Raw genomic sequence first — 16,354 nt, 5'->3', positions numbered from 1 at the left:
TTATTTCAACAGAGGCATTTAATTTTAAATATAAAAGAAACATTTACAATAATATTTCATAATATCAGTGATGCTACATAAGAAAGATACACAAAACGACCGTATTCAAAATTTTATAAACAATATACAGTTATTACATTAACAAATCACAACAAGCATGTTTCATGGTAATAAAAAAGAATAACTAAAAAAACATATAAGCATTCATCTAATCAAAATATATTTTAAAATGTCTTGTATCTTTCTTCATTAATTTAATGGCAAATTAATGTTTATATAAAGTATTTAAAAGACTGTGTAGCTGCTATGTGCCGTTAAATCCTGAGTAAAAACAGCCCTGTAATAGGGAGCAGAATAATGCTACATATTCAACAATTATACACCAAATAACTTTAACATAAAAAAAAAAAAAACACTTTCACATCTATACAACAATAAAATGTGTTAGATAGTTAATAATAGTTACTAATATTTTAATTTTTGCCTTTTGAGTTATTTTTAACTTTGTAACATTATTTACATTGTAATAAATGTTATATTATATTTTTACAAGGTTTTTTCTTTTTATTATTTTAAATCTTCTGAATCTTCAAAGAAACACACACTACTCATCAAGCATATTTATAACTATTAGATAATTAGCTTTTGTTGTTTAATGAGCAATAAGTTATAGAAAACTTTTTACATAAATTAATCTAAAAAAATATTCATACAAGCCATTAATTAGAAATTAGAAGAGTCAAAAGAGTCTGTGTTTTTAACAATGGTGATTTAACCCTTTCAGACCACAATTACCTCTAGTGATATAAAAAAAAAAAAGTGCTGTTTTTCTGGCTGCAATGCACAAAAATAAGAGCCTAATATTTTACTTTAAAATCTATAGTAAAATAGCAAATTAATCCAATTAACTACAATGTTTTTTTATTTTTTTTGCATTGGAAACCTGTATGAAATATTATATATTTCATTTTGACATTTTTCGTTCATAAACCATTCCTAAACATAAAAAAACTGTATTAAAAAGTGTTCTAAATCACATTTAATTAGTAAAAATTAGCTGTTGCCTCAATGGTTCCTAGTAGTACTACTGTTTTTTCTACAGTGCAGTGGGCGGGGCCAAGTTACAGTTTGTTTCACTAGTTTATAAACTGGTTTATTGGCTGTTTCATGATCTATTCTGATTGACATCTCAGCTCTCAAAATAGTGTTATGGGCAAAAAAAAAAATTAAAATAAAGAAAATATAGGATGTCTGTTGTAATGGAACAAAAAGACTTTGGACTTTGGACATCACTGAAAACGAAACATTCGTCAGAAAATATCTATACAAAAATCCAAACAGTGTTATTTGCACATGATCAGATGGGATTTGCATGTCTGGACATCACAAATGTATCTGCATGGGTTGCTATGGTAGCGAGATCAGCGTCAGTAACTAATCTTCGGCGCTTTTGTTCTTCGGACTCACGTATTTCCTTCACGCTGAATTCTGGATTCGATGAGGTCATTGCTTGTCACGTTGTGAGTAAAATATTTACAATATTTATTAAAATCCCATTTCAGCATACAGACTGAGAGATATCGGTAAAAAATATGTTTTTAATCATGTTTCAAACCACCTTAAAAATGTGGTTTGAATTTGATTTGCAAAAATCTGACTTTATGTCAAAAATCTGTCAGATTTGGGTTGACAGTCTGAACTTAGCAGCCTAACAGATCTTCCCCCTCTCTGGCCTTAAAGCTGAGCTTGAGAGCAGAAGCTTTAGCTGCTCTGGAGTGAGCTGGATGAGGGGTGAGGAAGAGGAAGAGGAAGATGAAGAGGAGGAGGAGGAGAAGGAGGAATTCCTCTTGGTCATCTTAACTTTCTCCAGGGCCTTCCCGAGCCTGGCAGCTAGGCTGGGGGTCAGGTCTGCACTGTAGCCTGGTGGTGATTTTGGGCTGGTGCTGTCTTTGCTCCATGTGTTGGCAGCTTGTTTTGAGTTTGAGACATGTTTAAAACAGGCTTCCTGCTCCTCAGCTGGAGGAAATTTGTTGTGGGAAAGGCGATGGTAGGGGTCCCTGCTGAACGGCATCCTCGCCGAGGTCGATGTGATGAAGGGCTTCACGCTCGCAAACCGGTCGGTAGCTGGAATAGTGGGTGGCTGGCTTTCGTTGATGGTCACTGGGGTAGAAGTTGATCCGCTGTCGTGCTTTGGATGAACTGGTTCTTTCAGGTGGCTCTTCATGCTCAGATCTGCTGGGAGATCGCTTGCAGGACTAGCTGAAGACTGAGCTGAAGATGAGTGTATCTTTCCCCAGCTGAAGGAACTGGGTGGTGAAGGAGTTTTTGGTGAAGGAGTGGATTCTTGGAGAACAGCTCTAGAAGATTGCTGGCAGGTAGATGATGCTAAGCCAGAGCTTGGACCTTCTGAAGAGTCTGAGGCCATTCTTCCTCGGCTGGGAGGCTCAGGTGTTGGAATTTTGTTGGGTTCGTTAGGAAAACCTCCCGATGGATGTTGGCGAATGGATGTTACGCCAGAGGTAGGACCTTCTGAAGACTCTGAGGCCATTCTTGCTCGGCTGAGACGCTCAGGTGTTGGAGTTTTGTTGGGTTCGTTTGAAGGACCTCCGGATGGATGGTGGTGGGTAGACGCTAAGCTGGAAATAAGACCTTCCTTGATCCAGTTTTGCAGCAAATACAGCGGAATCTGGATCTCCATTCCACCGTATGAGTCTAAGGTTGGGCGACTGGGGGCTTGGCTGGAGCTGGGCTGGGGCTTCTCAGAAGGCCCTGCTTTTGTCGAATGGGGGTTTTGCTCTGGATGCTTGTTGGGGAATGCACTGGATGCACTTGGGTAACTTGGTCTGTGGGGAATGGGTGCAGTTGGAGTGGCCGTTGGAGTTGGAGGCTTTTTTAAGGTTGGACTGCTTTCAGAAGAGGAAGTGAGGTTCATAGCATGTGACTCATCCATGCTCATTGGGTTCACAACTGCTTGGGCTGGTGGCTCCATCCTTGGTGGTGCAGCAGCGGCTGCTGCCGCCGGTTGATCACCTTTGGTGTAAATCGGCAGAGGAGCGTTTAGGAACTGGGGTCGTTTTTTATTAGACAGCGGAGAGAAAGATGACGGAGTGTCGCGTGAAGTCTCCAGACTGCCCTTCTTGTTGCTGAGATTGAGGGGTTGTGATTTGTACTCATCAGCCAGGTCCCGTAGGAACTTCAGTGGATCTTTAAAGCTTTCTGTCTCAAAGGACGAGGCAGGAGGGTAGGACACCGGGATCCGGGTGTGGAACGGTGGGCTGAGGTGTGGAATGGAAGGAATAGGCCGAGGCACAGAGAAGAGATTGGGCAAAGCTGAGGGCGTGGGGTGGAGGTACTGCTGAGCGCTGACAGGCATGGGAATGGTCCGTAAACGTCCTTCTGTGAGAAATTCGTGTTGAATAGGCTGAGGAAAGAGAAGAGAAACATTGTTTTAAAATAAATATATATTTTTTTGTTGCATGTAACAGCAATTGAGGCCTGTTGTTCATCAGAATAGACAATGAACCAGCCAATAAAAAAAGGTTTACCAGCCAATGAAACATTAGCTTAGCCCCACCCAATAGGATAATTCGTACCTGGTTGTAGAGGACATGCCTGATGACCGGGCGTTTAGGGCCTAACAGGTACTGTTCTTCAAAGCTGTGTGAAAGCTTGTGTTTTCGAGGAGGAGTGATGGGGAGTTCATCTCCGTATCCAGCCAGGTGATACTCGTACGGCAGCAGCAGCCTGTTTTCAGATAAAGAAGAAAGATTTTCAATTACATATTAAAATGATCCAGCTGGACTAATGGCATATATATATATATATATATATATATGCATAGACTCTCCATAGCAAGACCAGCTGCTATGCTATGGGGAGTCTATTTATATATATGTCTATGTCATTATCAGTACAGTGATCGCGGCGCTCAGAGCTGAAGCTAGCGTTATGGGATGTAAACAGTGGTTTTTAATAAGCTTCTTAACTTTTTAAGTTATTAATGCCTCGTTTTAAATGTCAGGGCTCTCCGGATTCAAGCAAGGAGGTTTGGAGCTACTTTGAGCTGGATAACGATTGAGTGGAAAAAGTGATTTATCAGGGCAAATTATGTCCCGTGTCACCCAGTCTGAAGGGTGTTTGTTGGACAAACTGTTAAAATATCTGGATCTCTGAACGCTGTGGGAGAACGGAGGTGTGCTGTTCATCAAAGGTAAGAACTTTTATCATGTTTTACTACAACAAAAGTCCATTTTGCACTGGAGTTCTCCTTTAATAATTATATTTCATGGTAAAGTGTATAGTTAGAGAGAGGGGGCAGGTGACAAATGCTATTTTTTCATTTTTTAAAGTAGTAAATTTTTTTTAAATGACATATCTTACTTTTGCAATTAGATCAATGTACAAGACACTATGCTTAATAATAAAATGTATAAATGTGTGCACATTTATACATGTAATTTCCTGAGGACAGAAATGGCACAGATTCGGAGGAATATGCCAGATACATTTTTATGTCTTTTCCTTCGACACAATTAAAACCCAGTTTCTAATAAAAAAAAATGTGCAAGTGTGAGAAATGTAATACTGTTATGTAATGTAATCATTAATCTATTCACTCGTGTAAAAAAGGCACATCAAAGCAAGTGTGTTTTTATGTTGACAGACTGTGTGCAGTTAAGCTGGTTATAAACAGTGCAGGTTTTGAGTTGTGTTAATGCAGTAATGCAGTTTGTTTGTTCTGCGCTTATCTTAAGCCTGCGTGTTGGTTTAGTGCAGGCTGTGGTTTTCGCTCTGGGCTTGGCTCCCAAAAACATGCAGTAAAAATAAAAGACAAGCTGTCATGTTGGGAGCCTGACTCCACCCTGACCTCACGGCCCAAACAGCAGCTTTCAGACGCCTGAACTCTCCTCCCTCCATCACTTACTTCTCGTAGTGTCTGCGGGTGCAGGTGGCTGCGCTGGTGCTGCGAGGGTTCCCTCCCAGGATGTTGTAGACTTTCTTCCACAGCTGCTGAGCTGTAACCTGCAGGAGCATTATTATACCATTAACAACTTACAACATACAAATATATGATTCAATTTTACAATAAATATATATACATATAAATATATACAGCTCTGGAAAATAATCAAGAGGAAGATGGATGATCACAAACCATCAAACCACCAAACTGAACTGCTTGAATTTTTGCACCAGGAGTAAAGCAGCATAAAGTTATCCAAAAGCAGTGTGTAAGACTGGTGGAGGAAAAGAACATGATGCCAAGATGCATGAAAACACCAGGGTTATTCCACTAAATATTGATTTCTGAACTCTTGTAGCTTTATGAATATGAACTTGTTGTTTTCTTTGCATTATTTGAGGTCTGAAAGCTCTGCATCTTTTTATGTTATTTCAGCCATTTCTCTTTTTGTTTGCAAATAAATGCTCTAAATTACAGTATTTTTATTTGGGAGAATTTGGGAGAAATGTTGTCTGTAGTTTATAGAATAAAACAACAATGTTCATTTTACTAAAACACAAACCTATAAATAGCAAAATCAGAGAAACTGATTCAGAAACTGAAGTGGACTCTTAATTTTTTTCAGAGCTGTATATACTAATATGCATATGTGTTTATATAGTATATTTGAAATGCATTTGATTTTATGTTTTGCAGAATGCATGTATTGTATATTTATTGGTGTCCAGATAATAATAATAATAATAATAATAATAATAATAATAATAATAATAATAATAATAATAATAATAATAATAATAATAATAATCAAGATTGCTGTCTGGTACCAGAATTAAATATAATATTAGATGTCATGTAAAACTTAGTATATCTTGTGCTATACATTGTGTAGTAAACACTTTATATAGAAGATATACATACATACTGCTGAAATAAAAAAAAACATTATATCTCTAATACTATTTTTTTTACCATTTGACATAATCTAAATGTAGCAGCTGTTCTTTACATTGTTCAGAATTTCATAATAAATGGACCAATCGAAATGCTCTGAAACCACTTTGAATAAAACGGAGATAAGAGTTTTTAAAGTCTTACCTGATGATATCCACCCAGATCCTTCACTGTCTTGTACATCAAATACAGATCAACTGAAAAAAGAAAACACGGTTTATACATGTTTATATTATATTATATTATATTATATTATATTTAATGTCTGTACTGACTCTGTTTGAAGCCCAGGTGAGGGATTCTCTCTATGGGAGTGTCTCTTTGTTTCATGAAGAAGTAAAGCTCTTTGAGGAAACTCTCCTCTGTCGCTTCCTCTCTCTCCTCTTTTTTCTCTCCGCTCTTGTTCTCCGTCTGTTCCTCCTGATCCATAACTCCAAGCTGAAAGAGAGAACACAGCATGCTCTCAAACTCCAGTCCAGGTATTGAAGATGCTTTAATTTATGTATTATACTGTACATATATACATTCACAGATTTTTATATTATACGTTTTATATATAGGCCCGACACGACGAGTTTTTGGTGAACGATATATCTTCCCAGAAATGATTGCAATAAATAATATTATTGTCATTGTAAGACAATTTAAATGGCAATAATATAATAATAATAATAATAATAATAATAATAATAATAATAATAATAATATAACATAAAGCAATTTTCACTTTTTTAAAGACAACATAATTGAAGCATTGGTCTGGTATTGCATGACTAATTAAAAAATATATATATATATTAGTATATATATATATATACTGCTATATATGTGAACAGACATACAAATAAGCACAATAGACGATATCTCGATTATTACGTGTTATTGAAGTCATGTCCGTTTATTGTAAGATCGATATGTAACAGGCCTACTTATACAGTACCAAATATATTTAATATATTGAATATATATTGTAACATTTGAAATGATGTAGTAAACACAAAAAGTGTTTACTATGTACAAAAATCATAAAAATAAAGAAAAGAAATTGAATGAGAAGAAGGGTGTTCACACTTTTGACGTTTGGAACTGTTTATGTCATTTTGAAGTTATTTCATTTATTTTTTGTGAAATTAGGTTGCTTATATAGTTTTTATTATCATATAGTGACACTGTAATATTATTTAGTTTAAGGCGTTGTTTTATAAGCCTGTTTGTGGGTTTTTGAGTAAGTATTTTACAGTATTTTGCAAAAATGAAACAAACAAAATATAACAATTAAATTAACATTAATTTATTGAAACACAGAAACCTCATTGTGCCAGTGTTCCTGTATGACCATGAACATTTTTTAAAATCTGGAAGTTCTATATGGGATCAAAAGACACCTGATAGATGAGATAACGTCACAGCATGATTACATTACATTACATTACATTACATTTGGCAGACGCTTTTGTCCAAAGCGACATACAATAGTCAAGTACAATGTAAAATAAGTTTCAAGGTAAAACATCTTTGGATAGGGATAAAAGGAGGACAAAGGGGAATAATAGGATAGAGGAGTGAAGGAGAGGAAGAAGGAAATGAGGTTAGAAGTAGTTAGTGTGTTAGAGGTGTTAAGAGAGTAAGTGCTCTTTGAAGAGCTCTGTCTTCAGGAGTTTATTAAAGATAGCGAGAGATGATCCCTCAAAGCCTCAGTTTTAAGGTCAATTTCAGGTCTGTTACCCGACAGTCCAGCCGGGCAGGTTAGGTTAGAGTCAGAGGGGCTAAAAGCTCTGAGTCAGGTTTATTTGATCAGAGGAAAAAATGTACAGATTTAACCCTTCGAGCTCTCGCACAAACATGCAGCTGTAAGCGGAAAGCTTTGATGTCTGTAGAGGACAAACATTCACCTGAGCTCTCACATCCCTCTGACTGATTCACCTGCAGATCAATACCCCGCCGCCCAGCGGCCCGACAGGCAGGATCAGCTTAAAACAAGGCGGCACTGTGGCACGAGGGGGGCACCACAGCGACAAACCCCACTCACAAACAATCATCACACTCCCGAACATTCATCACACTCACGAACATTCATCACACTCCCAAACATTCATCACACTCTCCATCACTCTTTAACATCAAAGAACCCTGATACTGTTTATAGATTCAACAGCACACCCGAAACTCCTGCCATCAAGTTTCACACTCTGGCCACTTTATTGGAAACACCTGCCTTGAACTTACACTCACTGGCCACTGTATTAGAAACACCTAACTTAAATTTTCGGCCACTTTATTGGAAACACCTGCCTTTCATTTTTTGGTCACTTTATTTAAAACACCTACTTTGTTCTTCCACGCACTGGCCCCTTTATTAGAAACACCTGCCTTTTCCTTCCACTCACTGGTCACTTTATTGGAAACCCCTGACTTTTTTTTTGGCCACTTTATTAGAAACACCTGCATTGAAATTCCATTCACTGGTCACTAGGCTTGGGAATCGAGAATCGATTCCTGTTGAGAATCGATTCCGTGTGTTTCGATTCCAGGGAATCGTTTGGCACCTTATCGATTCCAGGCAGCACGATCACGCAAGTTACGCATGTTACGCATGTTACGCAAGTTACGCATGTTACGCATGTTACGCATGTTACGCAAGTTACGCATGTTACGCATGTTACGCAAGTTACGCATGATTCAGTAAGGACGTCTTTTCAATGGCGTCCACTAGGTTAAAACGCTCGAAAGTTTGGCTTCATTTCACGCTACACAAGGATGGCAACAGGGCGTTTTGCAACCATTGTAAATTTTTGATAACATCGCAGGGAGGGAATACAGCAAATATGCACAAACATCTGCGCACACAACATTATTAGAGAGTATTTGTTACATTTCCATATTGCCAGTTGCACATTGTTGTGGACATGTTGACCTTGTTGTTGAGTTTGTAAGGTCGTATGATATTTAAGTAAACAAAGTTGGTGCTTATAAAACTGTTTGCTCTCCTTTTTTCCCCAAATTGGAATCGATAAGAGAATCGATAAGGAATCTAATCGTTTCACAGAATCGATAAGGGAATCGGAATCGGAAAAATCTTATCAATTCCCATCCCTACTGGTCACTTTATTAGAAACACCTTACATTCATTTTTGGCCACTTTATTAGAAACACCTATTTTTTCATCCACTCTCTGGCCAATTTATTGGAAAACGCCTGCCTTGTCCTTCCACTCACTGGCCACTTTATTAGAAACACCTGCCTTGAAATTACACTTACTGGCCACTTAATTAAAAACAACTTACTTCAATTTCTGGCCACTTTATTAGAAACACCTGCCTTCATTTTTGGCCACTTTATTAGAAACCTTGAACCTACACTTACTGGCCACTTTATTAGAAACCCCTGACTTTAACTTTTGGCCACTTTATTAGAAACACCTGCCTTGTCCTTCCACTCACTGGGCACTTTATTGGAAACCCCTGACTTTCTTTTTTGGCCACTTTATTAGAAACACCTTCCTTGAATTTATACTCACTGGCCCCTTTATTTAAAAACACCTGCTTTTTCTGTCCACTCACTGGCCATTCTACTGGAAACCCTGGACTTACATTTTTGGCCACTTTATTTATATTTTTTGTCAACTGATGATCAGGACACTTGAAAACAATACAAATATGATTAATGTTTAAAAAATATAAATTTTGATATTTCCTAAAATTAAAGGCATAAAGTTATCCAAAAGCAGTGTGTAAGACTGGTAGAGGAGAACATGATGCCGAGATGCATGTTATTCCACCAACTATTAATTTCTGAACTTTTAAAACATGAATATGAACTTGTTTTCTTTGCATTAGTTAACATTTTGAAGATTTGCCTGGCAGTTCTGATATACAGTATCTTTAACCAAGTACCGGTACATTGATTAATTGACTTACCAAACCTTAACATTCCAACAGCTGGAATGTGTTAAGTGTCCTGATTTACACTTACTATTCTAAAGCTGTGGGTGGACAAAGTCTTTTATCATGTTAGATTGATCGCAGACACACACACACACACGGCTATAAGCACAAAGAGCACTTATGTTCCCTGATTATCTCAGGGGACGTGGTGTGCCCTGCCTAACCTGCAGAAGGCTGATATCTTGCACTGATACTTCCAGACAATGGCTGCTGTGTTTGTATGTGAGCAGACGCACAACAATGCAGAACAACATACCACAGCTGCGAGCAGCTCTACACTAATATTAGATCTCTGGCTGAGCATTGTGAGCACAATTCCCCTCAGAAAAATGCACGTTTCATATTTCCTTATAGTCTCAGTTCCTGTAATTGCAGGTATTTCTGCAGGTTGATCTCAAGAATGCTGTTTTTTTTATTGTTGAATGACTATTTGGTAAAATAAAGAATATATATAATATTTCTTAATTTTTTTTCATTAAATTGGATTTTTTGTGTCATAATATTTGTGCCTAAAGCTCAATTCTTCCGTGTCACCTCTGGTCCTGCAATGACCCTCACCAGGAAGAAGTGGTGAAGATCATATATGTATTTATTCTGTATAGTTCTGTAGAACCTTTTGGAACTACTTAAACCGCCTTTATAACAGCATCAGTATCGTCTCAATATTGTTTTTTTTTTTTGTTTTATATCTGTTACTAAAGGATTTCTAGGAACTACTGACTAATACATCTTAAAACTCTATAAACTTTATTTATATAACCTAATTATTAGACTTTGAATTAGAATTAGAATTAATTAGAATTAGAATTAGTTCTTATGTACAGGTACAGTCTGATAAATCAGAAGGTTCCACTTTAAAAAGGGTTTAAAATCTTAAACATCAAAAAGGGTTGGGGTTTCAGGGATAAATTACCTTCCACAGTACAATACAGTTACTTCTGTAATATAATATATTAATATTATATATAATTAGTATTAATATAAATGAAGAACTTATTTACAAAACCAAATAGGTCCTTTCTTTTGAATGCACTTGAATATATATATATATATATATATATATATATATGTATATATATCTATATACTGTATATATGTATGTATAAGGAAGAGTTAGACAGTATGTGGGACAATATGATTTACATGATGAATACATGGCCCAAAAAATCCCTTTACATCAATATATTTAATCATTTACAATACATTTGAAACATATTTAGAATGTATTTTACAGATAAAGAAAATGCATGCTAATATATAGGAATTCCTGCATGAAGCAGTGCAGTTCTAAACGTTGTTAAAGTCAGTGAAAGCTGTGGTCTGTAATGTCTTTATATCAAACTGTCATGCATAATTCTGTATCTCCAAAAAAATGGCTATATATTATGAATTTTCATTAATTTTACAGGAGAAGAAAAAAACATCATAACTTTTTGAGCAAAGTCATTGTAAAAAGATTGCACTCCACATCATCTGAAAGCATTTCTATTGGTCTGTTCTTCATGCAATTGTATGCAATTCATGTAATACAGAATGTAACAGATCACTGCAACATAGAAATTCTGTCAAAAAAAGTGAAAAACCTGCAACAAAAAAAAGTAATTCATTATAAAATAAGATTTTTGCACAACAGAAATGAAATACATTAAAACTGTTATAGTATATTAGCATGGGTTTTGTAACAGCAACTACACTGTACATGAGATCGTGCATTTAGCGTGGAGTGTTGCTAGACTTTTATTTAAGTTTATATTACATTAATTCGCGTGTTTTTGGCCTTTAAACCTCTAAACGTTTCACAAACATTTCCTAAAGCACAATAAGGAACAATGAGACAGTATTGATTTGTCTGCTGTTTCTGTTTGTTAGGGTAATACATGCATTTTGTGGATCTGTTCTGATTAAACTAGAGTGGATTTATTGATTTTACTTCATATTGCACCATCTAGAAACACTCAAGAAATCTAAAAATGCAAAACAAATCACATGAATTCACCCTAATGTGTTTGCATATATGGTGTACTGCATTTGCCTACAGCACACTACTTTATATACAGTATCTTTAACTATATATACTTAAATATATATGTATATAAGTATATACATATATACTTAAATATATTCCCTTATAGTGTACTGTAGCCTGCATTGATACCTTTTGTAATTGAGTGTGAAATTTAGTAGATAAACACAATTATGGCATGTAAATAAATTCACAGAAATACTCAAATATTGCAACATATTCTATAAATCTGAGAAGGCAAAACCATCCCACATTAACATTCACACTAATTCACCCTGATATATTTAATATATTTGCATATATGGAGGCACTGGATTTGCCCACAGCACACAACTCAGTCTGTCTGTCTATCTGCTTCCAAAATAAATCAGAATAAGTAGAACAATAAATTTTTTATATGCTTCTGTTTATCGTAATCTATTTACTCAAGCCTGCACTGAGGTCTGCTGTAAATCAGTCTGAAATGACTGATTACTGAAGTTAATTGATCTATTAAAACATGTTCACGTGGATTAAGACTCTAATAGAAGTCCGATATTGCTGTCTATCCTATAATAAATAGAAATAATGAAAATAATAATTATGCAATAATAATGAAATAGGCTTTTTTTTTCTATCATGCTAAATATATATAAACTCCAGCCACCTTCTAACAGCACTATTATGAATAAATATACCAGTTTTTTCAGTATATACTGTATCTAACCAAACTATACCCTTTTATTTAATACACACAGTCAACCTATTACATCACTGGACTACATATTGTCTGTATTGTCTGTTGCGTAACGCACTTATTGTCCATAACTTATTGTCCATTGTTTTGTATTGCACTAATATGTATGTATGACTGAAGCAGAGATCTAGATTATCAGTGTTTTATTGTACTGTAAAACCCAGTTTCAGTATAATGACAATAATGATTAAATAACCCCCTTAAAATGCCTTGTTCCATATAAAGGCTACAGGTGTAGGTGATACAAAACCCTTATTTTAATTTTTTTCTGCAGTAAAATAACTTATTTACACTCTACAAATAATTGAGGGCTTTGAAATCTCCTACAGGACTCTACTCCATTTAACCCTTGTGTGGTGTTCGGGTCTGTGGGACCCGTTTTCATTTTTCATCAAATTATACTAAAAAATATTTTTTCTAACTCAAACTCATTGGCATTGGCTCATTTTTTATATTATTTTTTATATTTATATTTTATTACATTTATTACATTTATATTACATACAGTATGTTTGTCCAAGGGCTAATAAACATTGCTTCATTTGTAAATTTGAAACTAAACAAATTTTCTACTCATATCTTGAGTTTAATTCATTTTCTTTTACATTTTATTAAAAAACTAATAAAAAAAAGAGTAGCACTTTTTCAAAGAAATGTAACATAAGAAAGGTAAAGAGCAAATATTAACCATGTAAGCTGTTTATATTGCTTGCAGTTTAGGTGAAGCGAGCATGTGTAAAGCATTTTAATGTAAAATTGCTTAATTTTGCTGAATTAAATACAAGTAACAAAGTAAACGAGTAACAAAAATATGAACACCACACAAGGGTTAATCATTTCAGATCAGTAACAGGAATCAACACAAATTCTGCAGGTTTGGAAATATTAAAGACACAAAACTAGACAAACATAATGAAACTAAAGGTTTGGAGGACATGAACTGTTTGATTTGTATTTAAAAAAAAAAAAGTTTAGAAAAAAGACAATTTTATGATTTTAATCATTATTTTTTCACATTTTTGTTTTATTGTTTTATTTTTTCTATTGCAATTAAAAATATGCTTTTCAGTAATGTTCCTTATTAAAAACCCTTAAGGTTTAGTGTTGTAATGTCAGGCCTGTTAAGGGGTTAAATTGAACTAATTTGATTTTTTTTTTATTATATTCTCATCCAGCATGAATCTGATCTTACCTGAGTTTTAGAGCTTTACGTCAGTCGGATGGGAATCAGACTCTTTTCTGCTAAATCCGGAGTTTAGAGTGAGTGTGAATCAGTCCGGTCCTCTCTCACTACAGGTGTGCGTGTCCTGCTGAGATGACAATGTCACTACTGTCACACTCAGACACACACACACACACACACACACACATACATCAGCCTTCTTACAAGAAACCTGTGTGACATCATGGCCTCTTGGCACCAGGAGGTGTATCCAACAGACTTTCAGAATGTCGTGATGAACCGGTTCATCCGGTTCTGTAAACATGCCAAAAGCTTAAGACTCCATATTATACATCAGTAATATCACAAATAATCACAAACAATTAGCCTATAGTCTAAACACCACGAGCACATTGTGCAACGACGCTTTTAGCATGCGTGTCTCTGTTATTAGTGTTAATAAGTTTACGTCTAGAGACGTGAATCACATTAAGACGTGAGTAATAATACTACAATACTACAACTGATTGATTTTTTTTCATGGTGAATTTAACATAACAGCCCAATAACATACAAATCCTATAATAACTGAAAATACAGTCTACTATTATAATAGTATTATATAGTGTTATAAAAATGTCAAGAAACTATATGAAGATATGATACAAATCACAAAACAGGGGCTATTCAATTCAATATACTGCCATACTGTAAGCAAAATGATATAATGCAACTGTTTTTTATCCAAACCGTCACTGATTGGTGGAAACTTCACACTAGACCTCAAGCAGTTTGGACTGTGTGTCTCTCCACTCTTCCTCCAGACTCTCCAAAGGTCCCTTGATTTACAAATGAAATGTATAATTTACTGATGATCAGTGATGGATTGGAGAGACATGTCTAAATATCTGCTGCTGTTGATCCACTGTGTTTTATTATCAGGTCCAATAAAGTCAGTGCAGTTTTGTTTTCCCACAAAATCTTACAACGCTTCATGTGGATTTCATTTTCCAGCAGGACTTGATACTCTGCCCACACTGCCAAAAGTACCAATTGGTCTAATATAATATTCAAATTTTCTGACACACTTACTTTTGGGGTTTTCATTGGCTTTAAGCCACTCTGTGTGTAATACATCTATATAAAATATATTGGCCCAGAGAAGAAAGGCAGAGTTTCTGGTAGGTATAAAATAATATCACGATATTCCATGGTATTTTTGCGATAACGATACTCTTGGCGATATGGCAAAACATTGAATTTAAAAATTATTTTAAGAATACATTACGGCAACAAAATAAAAATAAAATTGTATTATTACATACGATATGATATTACACACCCCTAACTGAGATATTAAAAAATATAAGAATTTTATCAGATTTGTAACAGAGGTCAATGATCCAGAATATCATGATACTAAAATAATGCACTCCAAATATCTCCATATATCCAGGATTAAAGTAAAAAAAATGATACTGGACAGATATAATCTGTCTCTAGTAGATATGGGAAATGGGGTGGGTGATACAGCACGATATTTTAGGGTATAATATCGTTCACGATATTAAAAAATGTTGACGATACTATCGTGTACGATACGATATGGCACACCTCTAGTTTCTGGATTGTTTTGACATACGGCTTCTTCATTGCCTGATACAGCTTTAACCTGCATTTGTGTTCACAGACAGTGATTTCTGCTCATGCTCTCCTGTTCAGAATCAGTGCTGCCTGAGGGCCTGAAGATCACCAACATCCACTACTGACCGTCGGCCATGTCTCTAACTTACAGACAGAGGGAGTGCTCCAGGTTCTCTGAATCTCTGAATTCTCAAAGTCTACACAACTTTCTCTACCACAGACTGGGGGGTGAACCTCTGTCCATATTCGTCTCTAAAAAGCTTTAAAAACTGTTTTTTTTTTTATTCGTTCTTCTTATTTTTTAGCCTTTTGTTACTCATCTCAACTTTTTTTAATGATGAGTTGCTGCCGTCAAGTTTTATATGAATTAATCTTTTTCCTGACACAGTAAAATGTCACATTTGATGTCACAGCATCTGATTTGTATTTGTAACCGTGTTCAAAATGTGAATAAATGTGAACAATATGTGGTTCTATTTTATTGGTACATTTTTAAAATTCGCTCTAGCTCTCATCTCTCTGCTCACTCTTATACTCAATCTAATACTAAACCACCAGCATTTTTAAAAAAACTGCTGCTGGTTACAGAATTCCCCTTTAGGGCACAGTAAAACCTAAAACCTAAAATATTTGAACTTAAATTTGAACTATTTAGGTTTGTAAACTAATTTCAGTATAAATATAAAACACAATCATTTAATTTAGAAGTTTATGCTGTATAATGTCAGTAGTAGTCCTTCATATGAAATTTTTTTTAAATGCATGAATTATTTCACGTTGCACTATAAGTTGCAGTGTCAGCATGCCTCAATATTTCTGAGTGTGGAATGTCCTGAGCAGATATCGAGGGTGGATATACTCTTTAACACAGTTTTGAGCTGAAGGCTTGAACGCTTCGCTCCCCTGAAGGTGCCATATAGATGCTATC

General features: G+C 35.3%; 1 protein-coding gene across 1 annotated transcript; it reads right to left on the bottom strand.

The window, feature by feature from the left end:
* Positions 1-13,983, bottom strand: arid6 (AT-rich interaction domain 6). The gene is made up of 6 exons (XM_022676588.2): positions 13,813-13,983; positions 6,193-6,355; positions 6,062-6,114; positions 4,925-5,022; positions 3,594-3,744; positions 1-3,421 (listed from the first exon to the last, which is right to left on the bottom strand). The coding sequence occupies exons 2-6, from the start codon at positions 6,344-6,346 to the stop codon at positions 1,709-1,711; spliced, it is 2,169 nt and encodes a 722-aa protein (XP_022532309.2). The 5' UTR covers positions 6,347-6,355; positions 13,813-13,983; the 3' UTR covers positions 1-1,708.
* Positions 13,984-16,354: the final 2,371 nt, after the last annotated feature.

Source organism: Astyanax mexicanus, chromosome 17 (genome assembly GCF_023375975.1).
Source record: "Astyanax mexicanus isolate ESR-SI-001 chromosome 17, AstMex3_surface, whole genome shotgun sequence".
NCBI classification, from domain to species: domain Eukaryota; kingdom Metazoa; phylum Chordata; class Actinopteri; order Characiformes; family Acestrorhamphidae; genus Astyanax; species Astyanax mexicanus.
Note: the sequence above shows the minus strand (reverse complement) of the source record. Positions and strands in the feature narration are given on the sequence as shown.